Consider the following 21,238-nt stretch of genomic DNA (forward strand, 5'->3'; position numbering starts at 1 on the left):
TATTTTTAAGTACTGACATTTTCATCATTTAATCACTTACTCCCACGGAACATTCCACAGCTGCAACCTTTCCTCCTCCTCTTTGTTCCAAAGGAACAGGAGTAGGCCATTCACCATTTGAGCTTGCGGTTCTATTCATTCTGAGTGTAGTTGGTTTATCAACTCCATTCAGTTGCCTTAGTTTTATATCTGTTTTCGTTGGAGAGAAGAAGGTTGGGAGGTGACTTGAGACATATAAGATAATCAGAGGGTTAGATAGGGTGGACAGTGAGAGCCATTTTCCTCAGATGCTGATGGCTAGCACGAGGTGACACAGCTTTAAACTGAAGGGGTGATATAGGAGAGATGTCAGAGGTAGCTTCTTTACGAAGAGAGTAGCTGGGGAATGGAATGCGCTGCCTGCAACAGTAGTAGTCCTGCCAACCTTAAGGGCATTTAAATGGACATTGGTTAGACATATGGACAAAAATGGAATAGTGTCGGTTAGATGGGCTTTAGATTGGTTTCACAGGTCGGTGTAACATCGAGGGCCGAAGGTCCTGTCCTGCGCTCTATTGTGTTATGTTATATATTCTGTTGTTTTTTTGAATGATTCCTGAGGTTCCCCTGTTCTGACTGGAACATAGATTGAACATCTGTGTGAAGAATTTCTTGGTAGTTTTCCTATTATACCCTTCTGCATCTTGAACTATGTCTCTGAGTAATGATGCCACAGTTTCATGGAGTCTGGAGGAACCGGTCTCTTGACTTTAATAATCTAGTACACATTCAGATTAGCTGTTGGGTGCTTTCTTTCCAGGCCTATTAGCTCAGGTTTATCAAGTCTTGCCTCATAACTCAGCCCCCAGATTTGTGGGATCTGTTGTGATGCTGTTCTCTGTCCCGATTTCAATGCTTAAAGCCCAATCGTGTTCCTTGGTGAGCAGAACATGGTTTATGATTAGAGTTTATGACCAGAGTGTGAGAAGTTTGATCACTACCTCTTGTGACTTGCCAGAGTGTGAGAAGTTTGATCACTACCTCTTGTGACTTGCATGTTACTGTTTTGGTTGGGTGCGGGATATTGTGTAGGCTTTGTCTGGCGCTGCTCTGCGTATGTAGCCAGTGACTTACTAATGTTTGGAACCTGGTGCCATGAAATAATAATGGCAGAGCCACCCAGTCATGGGATGTCAATCCAATGACTGATTAAGAGATTCTGTATCCTCACGTGGGATAACATATTTGAAGCTGAATCTCAAATTGTACAATTTCCATTCCTTACATAATGGTTAGTTGAAGAAGGACAAAGGAGATTGGCTGAGTGAAACATTTATTGATCCATAGAAGTACCATGATGGTAAAAGAAGGAACTACAAGAGTGGGGTAGTAACCAATTTCTGAAAACAGTCATTCAAATTACAGCAAAACCGAACTGAAACATCAATAGTGGATATCCTGCTCTAAGTATAGAATGTTCTCTTCAAAAAAAAGGCAAAGTCAGTTCAAGTAAATGAATCCTACTGCTCCACGTGTGACGCATCTTTGCAGGATGTCATTCAGGAGCACCAGCACTGGTTCCTTCAAAATTGGCATTAGTGAGAGGAAATGGTCCCAAGGGAACAAAGGGGAACATTGAATGTTGAGGGACTGGGACATAAATTGGTCACAGATGGCTGAACTGAGCCAGAGAGTCCTTCCCTCAATAGTTCCTGGTTGGTCACTGGACCTATTTTATTGGTCTGCACAAATGTCACTTTTATATCAGTCTTTGCCTTGTTAACATTTAAAAACTGATGATTTTATGTATTCTAACTGTTTTGCCAGCCAAACTATTTCGCCTACATGAACGATGAAGGCTGTTGGATTCTAGAAAGTTCCCCTTCTCCATATAGTCATGTGAGCCACTGTCCACTGGTGTTTGCGGGCTGTCTCCCTGATCACGATAGGCTCGTTCTTCTCTGCAAGTAGTTCGAAGTGTGGAGAGAAGACTCGCTTCATCGTATCAAAGCCTCGCACTTCATTGCCAGAGACATCCTTGTACCCACCCAACCACCGGGACTGCGTAAAACACAGAAAAGAAAGGGAGTGAAATGAGAGTTACCCAAGTGCTAGAATCATTCACCCATTCACACTATGAGCTATTCCCACTTGTATTATGTAATAGCCATGTGTTCACATCTGGTTGGTAGCCCTGAGCATCTTAGAAAATGATAAAATAAAAGCAGGAGTAAGTGCTTTGTTTTATTCATTTATGGGAGATGGACATCGCTGGCTCGGCCGACATTTATTATCCATTCCTAGTTGAGGGCAGTCAAGAGTCAACCATCTTGCTGTGAGTTACATGTAGGCCAGACCAGGTAAGCACAGCAGTATTCTTCCCTGAAGGACATTAATGAACCAAGATGGGCTTTTCCCCAACAATCAACAATGGCTTCATGATCATCAGTTGATCTTTAATTCCACCGTCTGCCATGATGGGATTTGAACCTGGGTCCCGAGAACATAACCTGGGTCTCTGGATTAACAGTCCAGCAATAATACCACCAGGCCATTGCCTCCCCAACATATGGCCCATTGAGCCTGCAATAAAATGAGGGTTTGTCGGAGCTTGACCACAGCTTCACTTTTCTGCCTGTTCTCCATAATCTTTGATGTGGAGGTGCCAGTGTTGTACTGGGGTGGAAAAAGTTAAAAATCACACACCACCAGGTTATAATCCAACAGTTGGACTGTAGGCTAATGTTGTGTGACTTTTAGCTTTGTCCATAATCTTTGATGACCCAGTAGTTCAAGAACCTGTCTATCCTGGTTATATGCAATATCTCAGCTTCTGCAGCTCTCTGGTAAGAGAGAATAATCCCTCTTGTAGTTTACACAATGTTGTGTATGGGGAACTGGTCCTTTAATAGGAATGCTGCACTAAATTACAGATAGCACTGCTAAGTTCTAGCATTGCCTTCTGCCTCGCTCTCTCTGGGGTGAGTTAAGTGCTCTTCAGAACTAGGCTAATAATTCTGCTGAATGCCTTCAGTATTAGCTGCAGGACAACAGGAAGATGTGGCTCAGGTAACAATGCTGAAACACCAAAAGGATTCCTAGATGCTCCAATGGGATAATTCAGCAGTTTCTTTGTGAATCTTTGGGCTTGGTTACTATTAAGCTGTTAGTGGTCAGCTGAAGTTTGAGGATCTTTTCTAAAACTCTTTAAATACAGAGATATCACTCAGTTTAACGTTTTCTCTCTCTCTCTCTCACTCTCACTCTCACTCTCACTCTCACTCACACTCACACTCACACTCACACACTGGATGATAGTGGATATATGACACATTGGGCACCATCAGTTCTTGCTGCTGTTTATGTTTCAATCAAACCCCCGCTCACCCAATATTCACATATTAAAATCTATCATTGTAACTATCCCCTTCTCCCTCATTTAATTCACTAACTTCCCCGTAAATGTACCTGTATGATCCATTGAAACTATTCCCCGTGTGATGGGGTTCTCATCAATCTATGAATAATGACGCTCCTCCTGACTTCCCAATTGGATTTCTATTAGAGGAATTAGAGATGTATAAACTCGATCTCACTCCTTCAGTCTGTATTAGAGATGAACACAGTCAATCTAACTCCTTTAGTCTCTGTTAGAGATGTATACGCTCAGTCCAGCTCCTTGAATCTCTTTTAGAGATGTATACACTCGATCTAGCTCCCTCAGTCTCTATTCGAGATGTATACCCTCGATCTAACTCCCTCAGCCTCTGTTAGAGATGTGTATGCTGAATCTAACTTCAGTCTCGATTAGAGGTGTGTACACTCAATCTAGTTCCTTCAGTCTCTATTAGAGATTTGTACACAGGCACAGCTCTCTCACTTTCTATTAGAGATGTGTATGCAGATCTAGCTCCCTCCGTCTCTATTCCTGAAGTATACACCTAGATGTAACTCAGGCTCTATGTGATCTCAAATGTGGCTCAATGGTAGGACGACCAATACTTTATTTAAGGACTGGGGATAGGAGGAACAAATCGATATTTCATTCCTACACAAGCAGCAATTCTTCTTGCGGTAATCAATTCAATAAATGTACCCCTGACATATTTCCCTCGACATTTGATCATAACACACAGAAATATTCTGGGTTGATAGGACACCTGCTGATCGTTTTACCTTTGGGGTGAATTCCTCAAGCCAGGTGTACGGTGATGTAATGACAAGAATTCCTCCAGGGGCCACTAGCTGTGGGAGTCTGTGGAAGAACGCAAAGGGGTCAGGTAGACGACAGATCAGGTTGCCTGCCAGAACACAGCCGAAAGATCCGAGATCTGAGGGTAGATTGCAGGCATCGCCCTGCCTAAAGAAACACCGAGTCCGATCCTAAAGAATGGAACAGAAGCACAAAGTGAGCCAACTTGAAGGAACTGCCATAATACTGAGGGTCAGAGACATCAGTGCTGGGAGAGGGGTTTGTTTCTGTTTGGGGATTGAGAACAGCAAGAAACATCCCTACTATACCCTGTCCATGACAGGCACAGCAACACATTAAAACCCCCTCCATGCTGGAACATCATGCAACTACAGCTCTGGAGGCTTACTACAATTGGAATAATTCCTCCCACTCTGAGCTGGTTTAACTCAAGGCCTTCAGAGGAGACAGTGCCATAACTCACCTGATGCAGTGTTTAAATGGCAGCCCTGATCTCCGACTTTTTGTTATTAATGAGTTAGGACCCTGTTACTTCACAGTCCTTATTTTGCAGGCAGATTTTGGTTGTGCCAATCTATGGACTGAAATAGACTTTGATTCTTTGCTGTTGAGGAGAAGGAAATAAACTATTTGTCTGAGTGATAGAATACAGGCTCTTTTGAACATTTTGCAAGCTTCGCATGTGAACACTGACTTCATTCAGTGCAATCGTTGGCCATCTCCCATGTTTTAATGATTGTATTACTTTTCTCATGACCTTGAAAAGTGTTGATCCAGACTACCCACTCATTTGCAGCATCATGATGGGTAAGGAGCTGGGTTTAAATCTTGGCTTTCTCTGGCACTGGGGAGTTCCTCCACTAGCCAAGTTCCAGATGTTGTTCTGTATGGGTGGGCATTGGTACCAAGTAGTCCAGGTAGTTCACACCAGGGCTGGAGGGAAAGTAAAACTGTCCTGGGTCTGATTCTCTGGGGAGGGTGGGAACATGGGCCATGAGGACACCCATCGAGGATTGGTCAGAAGCAACGTGAAGCTGCTCTCAGCATGTTCCCCCCCCCACCTCAATTAATTCAATGGATGTTCAAGGAAAGAACTCAGGCTTGGAGGACTCAAGGGAGAGACAGCCGTCCAGAATGGTAAATTGGTGCTAGCGGCTGACAGGAAACATAGAGGGGGAGAAATAGGATTGAAATCACCGAAGGACAGTGGGCAAGCAGACTGGAACAATAGCAATACAGCAAAAGAGATACAAGGGAGAGCGAATCAATGCTGAGGTGTAAAATACCAGATCTAGGAAATTAGGGATGACTTAACTTAGTACTTACAATGTCTGTTGGTACAACAGCTGTGTGCTGGGTGCCCAGGTCTCCTTCAGTCAGAGCACAGTAAGGGAGTTGGCCTTTCTCTTTCAGTTGGTTGCAAGCAGTCACAAATGAAAGGCTGTAGTCAATGCCCACCACCTCCTGAAATACCCGTGCCATCTCAAATGAGGCCCTTCCCACAGCACAACCGATGTCCAGGGCTCTGCAGGGAATGCCAGTCTAGCAAGGGTGAATGGACAGGTTAGACTTGAAATGGTAGCACCGTGCACAGGATCAGCAATTGGGCATCAACAACATTGGTCACTGCCCAGAAAGAAAGGTAGACCTGCCTTTTCCCTTATCCCACCCTGAGCTCCATCACCGCAGGAGGTTAGAGAAACGGCATCCCTATAAAATACAACATGGGAATACCTTGGCTGAAATTACCCAAACTGGAGAAGAAGGTGCCAACCATCTCGAGTGTCTCTGACAAGCCCAAGCAGAGGTCAAGTGCAAACAGAGGAAGGAATGTGTGTGAAAACCCAGCATCCCAGGCAGCCCCCTCCCCTGCGGCAGGATGTACAGATCCAGCACTGGGCTGTTTAGTCACCTCAGTATCCACACCTGGAAGAAAGTCACCCTCGATTCTGTGACACTCCCCGAGAAGTTTAATATAACACCCTTTCACAACTTTAGAATTACCAATCCACTCTGTATGGTTACTGCTGTAATTTGGGAACTGAGCATGCAACTTGTCCACTGAAAACTCTCACAGACATCTTAGTGATGGCTGTTAGGAAGCAATATTGGCCAGAACCCTATGGATCTTATTCAAAGATCACAATTGCCCCTCCCATGTGGTCGATGATGCCCTCCAGCACATCTCCTATACTTTCCAAACCTCTGCCTTTGAATCCCACCCCTCCCAGGGCAACAAGGACAGAACACCCCAGTCCTCACCTTCCACCCCATCAACCTCCATATACATCGCATTATCCTCCGCCACTTCCGCCACCTACAATCAGACCCCATCACTAGGGATATATTTCCTCCCCATCCCTATCAGCATTCCAGAGAGACCATTTCCTCCATGACTCCCTTGTCAGATCCATGCCCCCCCAACCAGCCCACACCCCACTCCCGGCACCTTTCCCTGCCGCAGACGATGGACAATATGTAACTCATCAACCTGAGAGACTGAGTGGGAGAACCAGGTTAGCAGGAAGGATTACAATGCACTTAACAGAGATTGAGTAATTTCTAATTGGCCATTAAACCCCAGAGATCAGATTACTGCCTTCGGTGATTCCACGCTTTCACTTACTATCCTATCTGTTTTAGATCCATTTCCTGATGATGGAGAGCTTCTTGTAGATGCTGACAGTAAATATAACCTGGTTTAGGAGGAATAACTGTGATCCATTGCTGTAAGCTTATTGTCAGTGTTAGCGACTGTGAAAGGCACTGCAGGTCACACAGAGAAATGAGGGGTAACGATGGTAACACAATAATTTGCAGATCCAACGGTTTAGCAGTGATAGCAAATAACTCCAGTTATGCCTGTCATTTGACAAATGATAAAAATAAATTCTTTCAGAGTGTAACATATTATACAGCCACTATCATCGAACTGTACCACCCATTAGAAATGTGTACCAATTGTACTGTGTACCCATTGTACTCTGCTATATATAAAAAGATACTGTAGCCATTCAACACATATGGAACAAATGTTTATAGCACACAAGATGACCGAACAGCCCATTGTGTCTTTGCCAATCCATCAATAGATAATCAACGGAGGTGATGCTGCTACAATGTCATTGGACTAGTGACCCAGAAACCCAGACGATGCTCTGAGATGGGGGTTCAAACCCCAACACAGCAGCTGGTGCAATTTAAATTCGATAAATAAATCTGAAAAATAAAGGTAGACTCAGTAATGGTGATGATGAAGCAGTCATTGATGATGCAAAAACCCATCTTGTTCACTACCCTTTGATAAAGGAAATCTGCCAGCCTTACCTGGTCTGGTCCACATGTGACTCCAGATCCACAGCAAATGTGCTTGATTTTGAACATCCCTCTAAGATGGCCTTGCGTTCCATTCAGGTCAAGGTCAATTGGGGATGGGTGACAAAAATTGGCCTGGCCAGCGATAGTCACATCCAATGAAAGAATTTAAAAATGTCAAACTAATCCTTGTTCCCTCCTCATATCAACAGTGCACAAACACTGTTGATGTAAGTGTTCAGGGGAATAGTGGATAGGTTTGAGATTACAACAATATATTCACCTTTGAAATGTTTTTAGTTATTTGTTCCCATAAGTTAAAGACCTGAGCAATATCAAAAGCAGAGTCTTGACTGAGTTTTATGAAATTGTCCCAATTTTCTTCTTGCATCTGCATTTGGAATAATTCCCATTGCAAATTGTGTGGCTCCTGAGGATGGTATAGTGTGTGAAGAATGAGTGGCTATGGGGGATAAAGAGGGGAGCATGGGGATCGATGGGAACGTGGAGGGCTGAAGGCATTGGATGGAGGCATGGGATTTGAGCAGTCAGAGGGTTGAGGGGTGGGAGGGCCAATGTTTCAATGATGTTGGGAGCTAGGCTGTATCTGGCAAAACAGGGATATTCCATCTTCCCCACCACACCCATTCACTCATCCTACACTCCATTGTGGCTCTGCACTGTCATTTGAAAGAAACAAAAAAGTGTAAAGAAACAAAAGTCCTGAGTTAAGTCATTTATGAATTGGCAATTCTGCAAAGCCACAAAGACATTTGTATTTTGCTGTCCCAATCTGGGCCCAAAATCTCTGACAATTCTCCTTCATCTTCCCGGTTCCATCTTAATGAAACTGTCCTTCATGGAATTAATATCCCTTTGATAATGGGGTGACAACACTGCACACAACGAGGCACAACCCAGTGCTTCATTTAAACTTAGAATTTCTCTTGGACTGCAAAGGGCCAGACTGTTGTTGCCCTTTACTATTTACTGCTTCCACTTTCAGGATGGAATGAAATTAAACCTCTTGGTTGCTCTCCAACTGATCACTATTTTCAGCAAATTTCTTGAGAAAGTAAATATAAAATTCCTTGTCTTGTTGTTCATATATTTTTAAAGCACCATTTCCAACTTAATTTAATGTGAATTAAGATGAGTGCTGAGGATTGTACTGCTTCTGTCAGTTTCATCAACAACATCAAATAGGCCTACGTCATCGGCTGGAACTTGACCAGAGCTTCCATGACCTGGTTTAACAATCCAAGTAGTGAGAGAAATTGAAATATAATCTGGTACAAAAATGTAACAACTCTCCACACTGTTCTGACCCACTGTCCCAGCCAGTCCCAGAATGTAAAAGGACAGTGTCTGACCCACTGTCCCAGCCAGTCCCAGAGTGTGAAAGGACAGTTTCTGACCCACTGTCCCAGCCAGTCCCAGAGTGTGAAACGACAGTGTCTGACCCACTGTCCCTGACTTTCCTTTTCTGCTCTCTCAATCCTGATTTTGTCCAAACCCTAATTCATTTCAGTAATAATCTGGAACTCTATGTATTTAAATAGAGGCTGAACACTAGCCGTGTCTGTTACCTGTTGGGTGAAGTAATTGATGCATTCCTGGGCACATCTTTGCGGGAAATTCTGGAGAGCGACTGGGTCGTTGATGTACAGCGACAGTTCCTGTGATGACCCGAAGTGGAAGAGGAGGTACTCGTTCAGAGCTCGCTGCGTTTCGTACACATTCTCCCGTGTCCCTGATCCTCGTTGTGAGGCCATGAGGGCGCCTGCACAAACGGTAGAAGGTGTAGCTGCCAGCCAGCAGGAGAGCAGACCCGAGCAACACAGGGAGGGAGAGCAAGGGTGCTGGGCAGCAGCTAATAGGGAGCTGGAAGAGAAGCCGGCAACAGGAATGTGCCCTGTGACTGAAAGCAATCACTCTCCTTGACACAAGGTCCTTTGGTTGAAACAGCCCCTTTGTTCATAGAAGGTTTCGAATTCGAAAGCAATCTAACCCCCTCCCACATCTCCTTTGTTGTACAGGGGTACAGAGCCTGGTTACAAAGCTGCAAGCGACTGTAGGATTTTCCTTGCTCACTGGTCTGGCTTGACCTTTGTCCTTGAAGCGCTGTACTGCAATTGGCCAAAAGCAGGAAATTGGAAGGGATGGGGGGAGGGGTGAGCTTCAGGAGAAGATTTACTATTTAAATCATTGCCACTCACTGATTTTTTTTCCCCCTCAAGCACTGCCTCCTGGCATCGTTTGTACATTCCCTGTGGCTGTGTTTATATTAACCTCTCCTCTGGGTCTGTTACTCACCACCAGACAAGAGGTACCTCTGATTTTCTTAGTAGGTCAGAGGCAGATCAGAGTTGCCTCCATACCATCGGGCGAGATGCCCAGCAGGAAATCCCAATGAAAACTTACGAATGACATGTTCGCATTGTTTTAAAAACTTCACAACAGTGCTCGACAATGTTAATTTCCAAGTATTGCTGTATTTTTTAAATGTAGTTCCATCAGGGTGTGTTCCAGCTGATTCTGTGGCTCTGTGCTGGCCCAGGGTCGCATGTGTGCTCACACGTGATTTACCATCATGCTACCACACATAACCAGGTTTATACAGCCACGGAGGTGGGGTGGACTGGAATAGTTCACATAGAACGATCAGAAGGAACTGAGGGGCTGCATGTAGAACTCCTACGCTGTGGAAGTAGGCCATTCAGCCCATCAAGTCCACACTGACCTTCCAAAGAGCATCCCACCCAGACCCACCTGATCCCTGTAACCCTGCATTTCCCATGGCCAAACCACCTGACCTGCACAGCTTTGGACTGTGGGAGGAACCCTGAGCATCCAGAGGAAACCCACACAGACATGGGCAGAATGGGCAAACTCCACACAGACAGTTACCCGAGGGTGGAATCAAAACTGGGCCCCGGCGCTGTGAGACAGCAGTGCTAACCACTGAGCCACTGTGCCATTCCATGGCGGCAAAGTTACTGCATTTGCAATTAACAACAGTGCAGACTTGTTGAGACTCCCAGTGTTAGAAAGCTGTAGTCAGGCCTCAGCACCCAATCCTGCTGTGGCACAGTCAGTCATAGAGTCGTAAAGTTATACATGACAGAAACAGACCTTTGATCCAACTCATGCATCCTAAACTGGTCTAGCCCCATTGCCAGCATTTGTGAAGAAAATTCCCTTCTGTGGCAAGCCCACTTTCACTATTGTGTCTCCCAGGTATTAGGCAATAACTATAATCCCACTCAGGATGGAATCTGACTGTCTTGCCTTGGCATCCAATGGCATTGCTATCGTCAAACCCTCCACATTAACCGTCATTACTGACCAGAATCCTAAGGCCAGCCACATTAATGCTGTGGCTTCAAGTACAGGCCAGAGACTGGGTATTCTGCAGCCACTGGCCTGCTTCCCAGCTCCCCAGCATTTACAAAGGACACAAATAAGGAGCGCAATGGAACACCATCACCTGCATGTTCCCCTCCAATCACACACCATCCGGACTTGGAAATCCACGCTGCTCCTTCACCGTCACTGGGTTAAAACCCAGAACCCCTTCCCTTGGCAGCACTCTGATACATCGCTTCATGGGCTGGGATTTTAAGTGTGGAAATTGAGAATGCTGCCCGCCCAGCATAGAGGCAACCCCAACAAACTGCTCTGAAATCAGCATCCTGCGTGACACTTTAAAAGTACATTAGCAGTCACATGACCTGCATATTACCCTGTTCTCTACCATTGGGGAGATGGATCAACACAAGGAGCCCGTGTTTGGAAAGGAAGGTAGGAAGGTGAAGGACACATTCTGGGGTCCGCCATGGATGCATTGAGGGAATCCTTCCCCTCCTGTCCCCCAGCCTCCAAAACCCATCTCCCCAGCCTCCCATCCTAGAGTGGCTGATCCCTCCAGCCCAAATATCTAAGACTAATCCAAATCTCTGCTCATTGCGTTGCTGACTGCCAAGCCATCAATACTAAGACAAATCATGAAACACTTACTGTTGAGATTATGTTGTGTGCAGAGACATAATTCAAATGAGATTGAACGAGTGTGCTCAGATTAACTTCAGTCAGGACTGGATGGAGAGCTGTTGTTGAAATTCAGAGATAATTCCAGGGCGTTATGACCAGAGACCGCCAAAGGTTTCTCTAATTCATTACAGTCCCAAATAAGATAGCCCAAATGTCTAAACACCCGAGTGAGAAGGAATGAACTAACTCCCTTCAGTTATTCACCTGCCCATTTGATTGGTTGCAACTAGGTTAATATAAAATGGAAGTTTTTGCTTTCTCCAATTCCTCCAAATCTCTTTCTCCTGGATCTAAGTGAATTTATGTTTTAAAATGCGCCAAAGTCGCCAAACTTTCTTGAATTAATAAAATAATTACTTTATTAATTGGTAAAGATGAAAATAATAATGACAACACGCAAACATACTCTCTCTCTCTATATGAATTCTGAAATAGTCAGGAAGAGCAGTTCTAAAGTTATCAGAAGCAATCTTTAATGGTTCTGATTGCAGAGATGTTAGGAATTGAGCAATCAATTTTGTGATTCTTAGTTTTGCAGGTTGATTAAAATTATGTGACTTCAATTCTTTTTGCCAATGACTTTCAGCATTCAAGGTGAGAAAGAGTGTTTCCCTCTGGTTTATCTGCAGTGCAAGGATGTTTAAAACAGCTGTTCCAAAACTATGGCCCTCACAATCCCCTAGCCCACACATTAGGACCTCTGGCCAATAACACACACACAGACTAATATTGTAATTGGTTTTTAATCACTTTTCTTGTATATTCCTGGAGGGCAAAATCGACAAATCTACAGGATGGGACAATCTGCTGAGAGGAGGGATAGTCAAAGTGTTTGTTATCTCGTCTTACCGAGTCTCCCATGTTTTTGAAAGCTTTCCTAAGGCTTAACTGAAAGCAAAACACTGCAGATGCTGGAAGTCTGAAATAAAAACAGGAAGATTGAAGAAACTGAACAGGTCTGGCTGGATTTGTGGAGGGAAAGACAGAGTTAGCATTTTGGGTCTGCTGTGACACTCTGTTGGAACTCCATTGCTCTGTCCCGACTGATCATGAACTGTCACTACTGAAGTCAAACTGCATGCCTTAAAACTAGAGTGTCAACCCTAAAAGCAGGACTGGAAACAAACATAAAATAGCAGATCCTCACTGGAGATTGTTAACACAGAATCAAATATTTTGAAGAGGCTCATTAACCATGAAAGTAATGCTGGTGTTTCCATCCTGTCTCTTAATTGCTTTCAAAATCATTTCTCATTTAATGTTGATCTGCCTTCCTCATTTGCTTCCTTTTCTCAATTATATTGTGTAGTGCACGACCATTGCTTTGTGATTTGTGTGTACTGAAACACTCAAGAGCTCTCTGGCGGATTCTATTTCACTTAATGAATCTTTGAAGACACAGGGAATAATTGGCCTGTCTGTGCCATTTTGTGATAGAAATGCCCTCCACCACCATTTCATGCTCATTAGCGATAATCAGATGTCATTTTCATTTTCAATTTTTTTTTTCTGGAGGCAAACACTTTCCGTGTGGCTTGTGTTCATTTGTTGACCCCCTTCAATCCCCTCTCTGCCCATATCCCACCTTGTGGAGGGTTTGGTGAAAATGGTTTGTTATTATGTCTGTTTTCCAGACAGTTGAGCAATTTCACAGGGCCTTGGATGACTTTTAGGTTACTTGGGGCAATTAATTAATCCAGAGTTTTCATTCTTTACACATCAAAAGATTCCATCCAAAATGGTGGACACAACCCATTCAGATTTTCTTAGCCTGCAGAGAGCCCAGGAATAGGCCTCCATCAAATCCATACATGTATTTATTTCTCAAAGCTTCACATGGAGATTGAAGGAATACTCTGGCTTGCCAACAACACTGATAAATGCTACCGGCCCATATCATAGAGCTCATAGCTGTCCTTATTCACATTCACACTCACTCTCATTCATACATCAACCCTGGACTTACTGGCCTGCACTTACAGAATTTTAAAATTCTCAATCTTGTTTATAGATCCCTCAATGGTCCTACCCTTCACTATCTGTAACCTCCTCCAACCCTACAGCCCTCTTTGTTACACTGCTATCCTTTTGCTTCTCCCAGGTTTTAACTGCTTCATGATTTATGGTTGTGTCTTTAGTTGACAAGGATCTGAACTCCAGAATCCCTTTCCTGAACCCCTCCAACTCTGCCCTCATTTTCCTCCTCTAACTATTTGACCAAGCCTTTGTTCATCTGTCCTATCATCTCCTTATGTGGCCAAGTTTTGCCTGATGATGCCTCTGTGAAATACGCTGGGATTTTTTTTTTCCTGTGTTAGCAACACAATATAAATAGAAATTGTTGGTTTCGTCTGAGATTCCCTGTAGATGTGTAAAATGAGCTCAAATGTTTTGCTTTAAAGGTAGCTTACCTATATTACTAAAATAATGGCAAGGCCCGATTTTGGGCTGGCTTTGGGTCTTGCAGCTGGAGTGCACGATGCCTGGCTTTAGGCCAAGGCCTCAGTTGAAATGAATTTTTACCATGATAGGTGTTTAGCTCCAGGGGAGCCCTGGTGCTCACTCACTTCCAGATGAAGGGCTGATAGAAACACTGTTTGTTTCTTGTCTTGTCCAAAGGGAGATGAAAGAAGGTGTATCAGCTTCTCCCTGGATGGGATGAGAATTTCTGCTTAATGGCAGGGCAAGAATGGACATGTGCTCGATACACACAGGAGGGGGCTGATGGGGTTTTGTTCCTAACAGGAGGAAAACAAACAATTAATTAATTCTGAATATCGCGAGTTGGTGTGGTCAGACTCCATGGGACTGAACAGGCCAATTCTTGACCTACAGATCTTTGGATGAGAATATGCCACAGTGGCAGTGGCATCAGATAGTAGGTTCGCAAAGTAGGATTGGCATCCTTTTGTTTCCTTCTCAGTCTTATCATTAAGACATTTGGACTCACAGCATGGTACAGCTTGACGGAAAAGTTGTTGCTGTTTTGACCGAATGATCCAAGTTCCTCCCAGTCATTAATGCCAATTCTGCTGCATTTCAAAGAAGATTTGGAGTATTTCTGAAGCATCTTTGCTGACCTCCCTGGAACAATGGCCATTTGAGAGTTGTCTGACATAGAATCTAGTCCATCAAATTCAGTTTTTGCAGGGGTTTTGCCTGACTGCTTGTAGAGATGGCTTCAAGAAGGATGCTAATATTTATCTAATGATGCCCCATTGAATCTAGATGATGCCATGAACGTATGGCTGGAATTGGCTCCAGTGCACGGATGTATCCAGGTTTTGCCGCAGCACAAGAGTGTGGTAATACCAACCGTTCTGTACATTACTCCATTTATTGACTTATAGAGATCTTTGCTGTTAAACACTTGTCATTGTAATTTGTAAAAAGTTAAGCTAGTGCAGTTGATCCAGTGCTGATCTCCTTGACAATTTTTGTCTTTTGAGAGACATGGCTATGAATATATGGAAATGCTCAGAATATTCCAGAGGATATCCTTCAACCTATTTGGCAGTGGAATATTTGGCTGACCAGGGTTGAATTGATGTGACTTTTCATTTACAAAAAAAAGGCGGAATTTTTTTTATCCAAAATTGAAGAGGTCACAAGTGGCTTACAAATGTAGTGCCGGGTGGGATCAATTCATCTGCAAACATCTCAGTTTAGTTTTGGCGTAGTTGTGACTGAGGTTAAAGTGTTTTTCATCCAAACAGTGTTTACAGTTATAGAGTCATACAGCATGGAAACAGACCCTTTGGTCCAACTAGTCCCTGCCGACCATAATCCCAAACTAAACTACCCCACCTTCCTGAGCTTGGTGCATATCCTTTCAAACATTTATTAATCATGCACTTATCCAAATATACCCACATCCACCACTTCCTCTGGAGGTTGATTCCACACACAAACTATTCTCTGTGTCCAAAAAATTGCTCTTCCTGACTGTTTAAAATCTTTTTCCTCTCACCTTAAAAATATACCCCGGAGTCTTGAAATCCCCCACCCAAGGGAAAAGACCCTTGCCATTCACCTTATTCATACCCCTCATTATTTTATAAACCTCTGCAAGGTCACCTCACAACCTAAAACACTCCAGTGAAAAAGATCTGAGCCTATCTAGCCTTTCCTTATCACTCAAACCCTCCATTCCTGGTGACATCCTGGTAAATCTCTTCGGAACTCTCTCCAGCTTAATAATATCCTTACTATAACCAAGCAACCAGAACATGATACAGTATTCCAGAAGAAGCCTCACCAGCATCCTGTACAACCTCAACATAATGACCCAACTTCTATGCTCGAAGGTCTGAGCAATGAAAGCAAGCATGCTAAATGCCTTCTTAACCACCCTAACTATATGTGATGCAAACTTCAAAGAATTGTGTACTTCAACCCCTTGGTCTCCCTGTCCTACAACGCTACTTAAGGACCTATTTCAATTATTATAAATCCTGCCTTTGTTAGTTTTATTGCTGACATCAAAGAACAGTTGATCTTTGGGGTGGATAACCGTTGTTAGGTTGGTTGTAAATGGGATGGGGAGTATCCCACATCTTGCCACTGAGATGAATTTTAAAGGCACCTGGTCTCATCTCCCACTCAAGATGGTTCTTGTCGTAACTTCCCGAAGCAATTGTATCGACTATGTTGAAGATTCTTGAACATCGCAATCAATGAAGCCTCTCGATTTACTGAGTCAAATATTCTGGTCAGAAGAATGACAGAAGTTATTGCTTTCAACATTTTCCTTGGATTTGTCTGGCAATGAAGACTATTGGAGATTCCCAGGAGATGTCTGGAACCTCCCTCTGGGAAGGTTTCCTCAGCCACAGAAAGCAGATAATAGAGGAGATTGGGCATTAGGATTTTCCCTCATGTGGACAAAGGGGGAATATCTAATGGATTCCACAGAAGCTTTTAACCTCCTTTCTTGACAATTCTTAGAATTGTTGGATTCCTGAGGCCAGAGGAGGAGGAGGAGGAGGGGCAAGTGGAGTTACTCTTCATCCTGGATCTGTAGGATGAATGCATGTTGGGTACTGCAGACCCCATTGGAGCCACAGCCTATATTTCCCACCTGTTTGATTGCAGGTTGGAGCTCTCCCATCAATGGTGGCCCAACCTTGAATTCTACCACAGGATACTATAGACAGTCTGAAAAGTATCCGAGTCTATTGTGGATTCACTGTTGAAGAATTGTTGAAAGTGTTCTTTCCAGGATGGAAGATAAACACCAACTTGTACATGATTTGACCATTTGACCAGAATCTGCATATGGCCCTGGTAGCTTCAACAAAGTTTTGCATATCATCAAATCACACAGTACATAAGAAGCCGTTGGCCCATCCAGTCTGCACTGACTAAAGTTTACGTTCAATCTATGCTAGTCTCACTTTCCAGCACTCGGTCCATAGCCTTGAATGTTACGATGTTTCAGGTACTTTTTACATTTTTCCCGCATAGCAACTACCCCTGTCTTAACTTTTATTTTTTCCTTTGTATCTATGAGTTTTGTCATTAATACAGGGGCCGTGGCATGGCAACTTATAAACGTTTTCACTGTATTTTTGAAAAAAAACACGTGACAATAAATTGCTATTCTAATAAGTTGCATTCCAGATCCTTACCACCTTCTGGATGAAAACAAAATCCTTGTATCCTCTCTGAACCTCCCGCCTTTCACCTTAAATTATGCCAACTTGTTACTAAGCCTTCACCTAAGAGTAACAGCTGCTTCCTGTCCAACCTGTCCATTCCCCTTATAACCTTATACATCTCAATCAGGTCTCCTCTCAGCCTTATCTGCTCTAAGGAAAACAACCCGAGCTTATCCAGCCTGTCTTCATAGCTAAACTGCTCCATCCCAGAGAACAACCGGGTGAATCTCCTCTGCTTCCTGTCCAGTGCAATCAAATCAGTCAGAACTGCTCACAGTTCTCCAGTTGTGGCCTAACCAAAGTCCTGCGCAGCCGTGACATAAACTCCCTTCTCTTCTAATCTAGGCCACAACCGATAAAGGCAAGTGTCCAATACATCATCTTAACATTTCTATTAACCTGTCCTGTTGCCTCCAGGGACTGTGGGCAAGCACTCCAGGATCCTTCTGTTCCTCTGAGCTTCCTAGTCTCCTGTCATTCATTGAGTACTGCCTTGTCTTGTTACTTGTTCCAAAGTGCACTGCCTCTCACTTATCAGTGTTACATTTCATCTGCCGCTGATCTGTCCATCTGACCAATCCGTCTATATTCTCCTGTAACCTAACACCTCCTTTCTCATTATCCCCAGACAATCTCTGTGACATCTACAATCGTATTTATCATCCCACCCACATTTTCTTTTATACTGCTTGCATGAATCATGAACAGTAAGGGACACAGCAGTGATCCCTGTGTTATGCCATTTGACACCAGTCTCCAGTCACGCAAACTACCGCAACGCTCTGTCTCCTACCATGAAACCAATTTGGGATCCATCTTGCCAAGTTACCCTGGATCCCATGTGTTTTTACCTTCTTTATGAGCCTCTCAAAGATTTTGCCTAAATCCATATAAAATACATCAACTGTATTACTCTAACCTGCACAACTTGTTACCTCCTTGAAAAATTCAGTCAAATTTCTTCACCTGATCTTCCTGTGACTAAACCTTGCTGACTATCTCAAATCAAACCTTACCTCTCCGGGTCGAGTTATTTCCCTTCTTAAAAATTTTCTCAAGTAGTTTCCCTATCACTGTGATTCACTGATCTGTAATTCCCTGGTTTATCCCTACCACCTTTCTTGAAAAGAATCACCACATTAGCTGAGCTCCACTCTTACCCGGGTTACCCTTTTCTCGTTGATAGATATTTTCTAACCAACCTATTATGAGATGTTATTACACACCTCTGGAATGGATGAAATTTGAACCCAGGCTTTCTGACACAGAGGTATGGACACTGCCACTCAATCACGAGAATATCTTGGGATACTCCTTAATTGTGGCTGCCCTTTCTTTGCTCTCCTACTTGCTTTCTTAAGTTGTCCTCTGTACTTTCTATACACATGATGGCAAGCATACAGTTGGATTTCTTGGGCTTTCTCTCCAGATCACTGGTCCTTTATTATCCATTTGTCTTTGCGAGTCAGCCTTGAGCTGCTGGGATCCTGCCTTCTTGACTTTCAACTTTGGTTATTCTGCCTGGCAGTGAAGTCTAGGGTTAGGGTTAGGGTTAGGGTTAGATTGATTTTGTTCCAGGAAGTCAACATTGTTTCTATTGAACCAGTCCTCATGACAGTGATGCTTGAATCAATGGTCCAGGCCCAAGAGTCTAGTACAACTGATTTTATTTTCTCCCACCATTCTGGAATTGAGTAGAATGTGTAAAGATGTCTAATGACTGGACATAAACTGTACTTGGAATTTCTTGAAAGTGGCAAATATAGGTGTGGGAAAAGATTTGCTAACCCACGATAGGCCCACAAAAGCAAAATTGGCCAAACTGTACCAGTACCAGAACACCCAGAATTCCCGAGCGGCATGCAGACAAGGCAATACACTTTAAGCTCCCATGGACATGACAGCACCACAGATATCTCAAAGCCCTAAGGGCAGTTTAACAAACCAGCAATACCCAAGCCACACAAAGAGCAGGACAGATAGACATGCACCAGCAAGGACATGCTCCAGGAACAGGACAATGGAAGCACCTCACCACTTCAGAAGAGACATCAACACCTACCTGTGAAGATGAATGGAACCATGATACTGTCAGGATGTTGCATTGTGTGAAGGAACAGGACATTCATCCGATAAACTGTTTCCATTTAGTACCCTTGCAACTAAATTACTCCATTTCCAGAAACATTGTAGTTTCCCATTTCTTAATCAGTGTCATTGTGCAGCATTGCTATAAAACTGGTCTCAGCCGCAGCTCTGGAAGGAGAAACCTAATCTACCTGTGCAGACTGTCAGTTCTGTGTCAGCCTAGTCAATTTCTCCTCCAGCAATATGGCTTGCAATAAACTGTTTGTCAATTTCACTTCGAGCTGTGTTTTGTGATCTCTAACCTATTGGGCAAATTTTTCCGACAATAGGATATATCAAGAGTGTAACAATAAGTGCTGTGGGATATATCAGTGTAACATTGAGAAGAATGGGATCTGTCAATGTTATAGTTAGAAGGATAGGATAAATCAGCATTATAGTGAAGAGTGTGGATATTTCAAAGATTATTGGATATATCAAAGGGCATGGGACATATCAAAGAATGTTACAGTAAAAAGTGTATAATATATCAGTGTTACTGTGAGAAATGTGTGAAAGATCAGTGAAATAATGTAAAACATGGGATATGTAAGTGTTTCATTGAGGAGTATGTGATGTTTCGATATTGTGGTGGCATGTGTGTGATGTTATCAATGTTATAGTAATACTGAGAAATGCAGGATGTATCAGTAAGTGTTAGAGGGAGGAATGTGAAACAGAGCACAATTTTTTTTTATCCCACCTTACTCCCTCTGGTACAAGGAACATGAGATAAAACAGACTATAAAAAGTAACTGAGATCATCCGTGTTGTCATCTGTGTTCTTTCTGTTCTGTTGGCCGAGCTGGAAGTTTTTGTTGCAAATGTTTCGTCCCCTGGCTAGGCGACATCATCGGTGCTTGGGAGCCTCCTGCGAAGCGCTTCTTTGGTGTTTCCTCCGGTGTTTATAGTGGTCTGTCCCTGCCGCTTCCGGTTGTCAGTTTCAGCAGAAGTGTTGGTATATTGGGTCCAGGTCGATGTGTTTGTTGATGGAGTTTGTGGATGAATGCCATGCCTCTAGGAATTCCCTGGCTGTTCTCTGTCTGGCTTGCCCTATGATAGTAGTGTTGTCCCAGTCGAATTCATGTTGCTTGTTATCAATGTTATAGTAATACTGAGAAATGCAGGATGTATCAGTAAGTGTTAGAGGGAGGACTGTGAAACAGAGCACAATTTTTTTTTATCCCACCTTACTCTCTCTGTTACAAGGAACATGAGATAAAACAGACTATAAAAAGTAACTGAGATCATCCGTGTTGTCATCTGTGTTCTTTCTTGCACTCAGTGAAGTTGTCGGAATCCATGTGATTAACACAGATCTTGGATCAGTAAAATGCCATTTGAAATGGTAGCACATCTCTCCCTTTTACACCCTGATAGGTAGAGGGAAAATCGGATGAACTACTATTCAGGTGACTAGCAACTGGCACAAAGGGACATCACCAGAGGCTATTAGAGTCCCAGAGTCCTCACTTTAATGAATTGACACACTTTAGTAGCTTGATAATGTGGATTCACTTTGAGGGTCTGTTATATTACAGTAGTATTATCGCTGATGAAGAGGTATATTTACCGTGCTCTCATATCATCTGGAGGACAGCTGAGGTTATTTGCTGGAACTGGAAGTATAGAATTGAACTAAGGGATTGGAGAAACTTATCACAACCAGCAAGGATTGGTTCACCATTCAGATCATTTCACACACAAGAGCTGTCTCTTTCCAATCCTGAGAGAAATCAGTAAATGAACAGATAGTTCCCTGAGGGAGAGAATCTGAAAGGCACCTGTCAGTCTACAGAAATCTCCAAGGGAAAGGGGCTCAGAGGCTCCAGTCAGTCTACAGAAATCTCCCTATAGGGGGGTGGTTCAGAGACAGTAGTCAATGCACAGT

General features: G+C 43.4%; 2 protein-coding genes across 2 annotated transcripts in view; one reads left to right on the forward strand and one right to left on the reverse strand.

Annotated features, from left to right (window-relative positions):
* kif1aa (kinesin family member 1Aa) overlaps nt 1-21,238 on the forward strand; it is a 320,981-nt gene that overhangs the window by 87,883 nt on the left and 211,860 nt on the right. The window lies entirely within an intron of this gene.
* Nucleotides 1,296-9,612, reverse strand: LOC122555746. Its single transcript, XM_043701827.1, has 4 exons — nt 9,097-9,612; nt 5,519-5,734; nt 4,156-4,362; nt 1,296-2,040 (listed from the first exon to the last, which is right to left on the reverse strand). The coding sequence occupies exons 1-4, from the start codon at nt 9,280-9,282 to the stop codon at nt 1,849-1,851; spliced, it is 801 nt and encodes a 266-aa protein (XP_043557762.1). The 5' UTR covers nt 9,283-9,612; the 3' UTR covers nt 1,296-1,848.

Source organism: Chiloscyllium plagiosum, chromosome 13 (genome assembly GCF_004010195.1).
Source record: "Chiloscyllium plagiosum isolate BGI_BamShark_2017 chromosome 13, ASM401019v2, whole genome shotgun sequence".
NCBI lineage: Eukaryota > Metazoa > Chordata > Chondrichthyes > Orectolobiformes > Hemiscylliidae > Chiloscyllium > Chiloscyllium plagiosum.

Coding starts and splice junctions, on each gene's coding strand:
- LOC122555746 (XM_043701827.1), bottom strand. CDS start 9,282: ATGGCCTCACAACGAGGATCAGGGACACGGGAGAATGTGTACGAAACG. Junction 4,363..5,518: donor CTGTTGTACCAACAGACATT/GTAAGTACTAAG, acceptor TCCATTCTTTAG/GATCGGACTCGGTGTTTCTT. Junction 2,041..4,155: donor TTGAGGAATTCACCCCAAAG/GTAAAACGATCA, acceptor TGTTTTACGCAG/TCCCGGTGGTTGGGTGGGTA.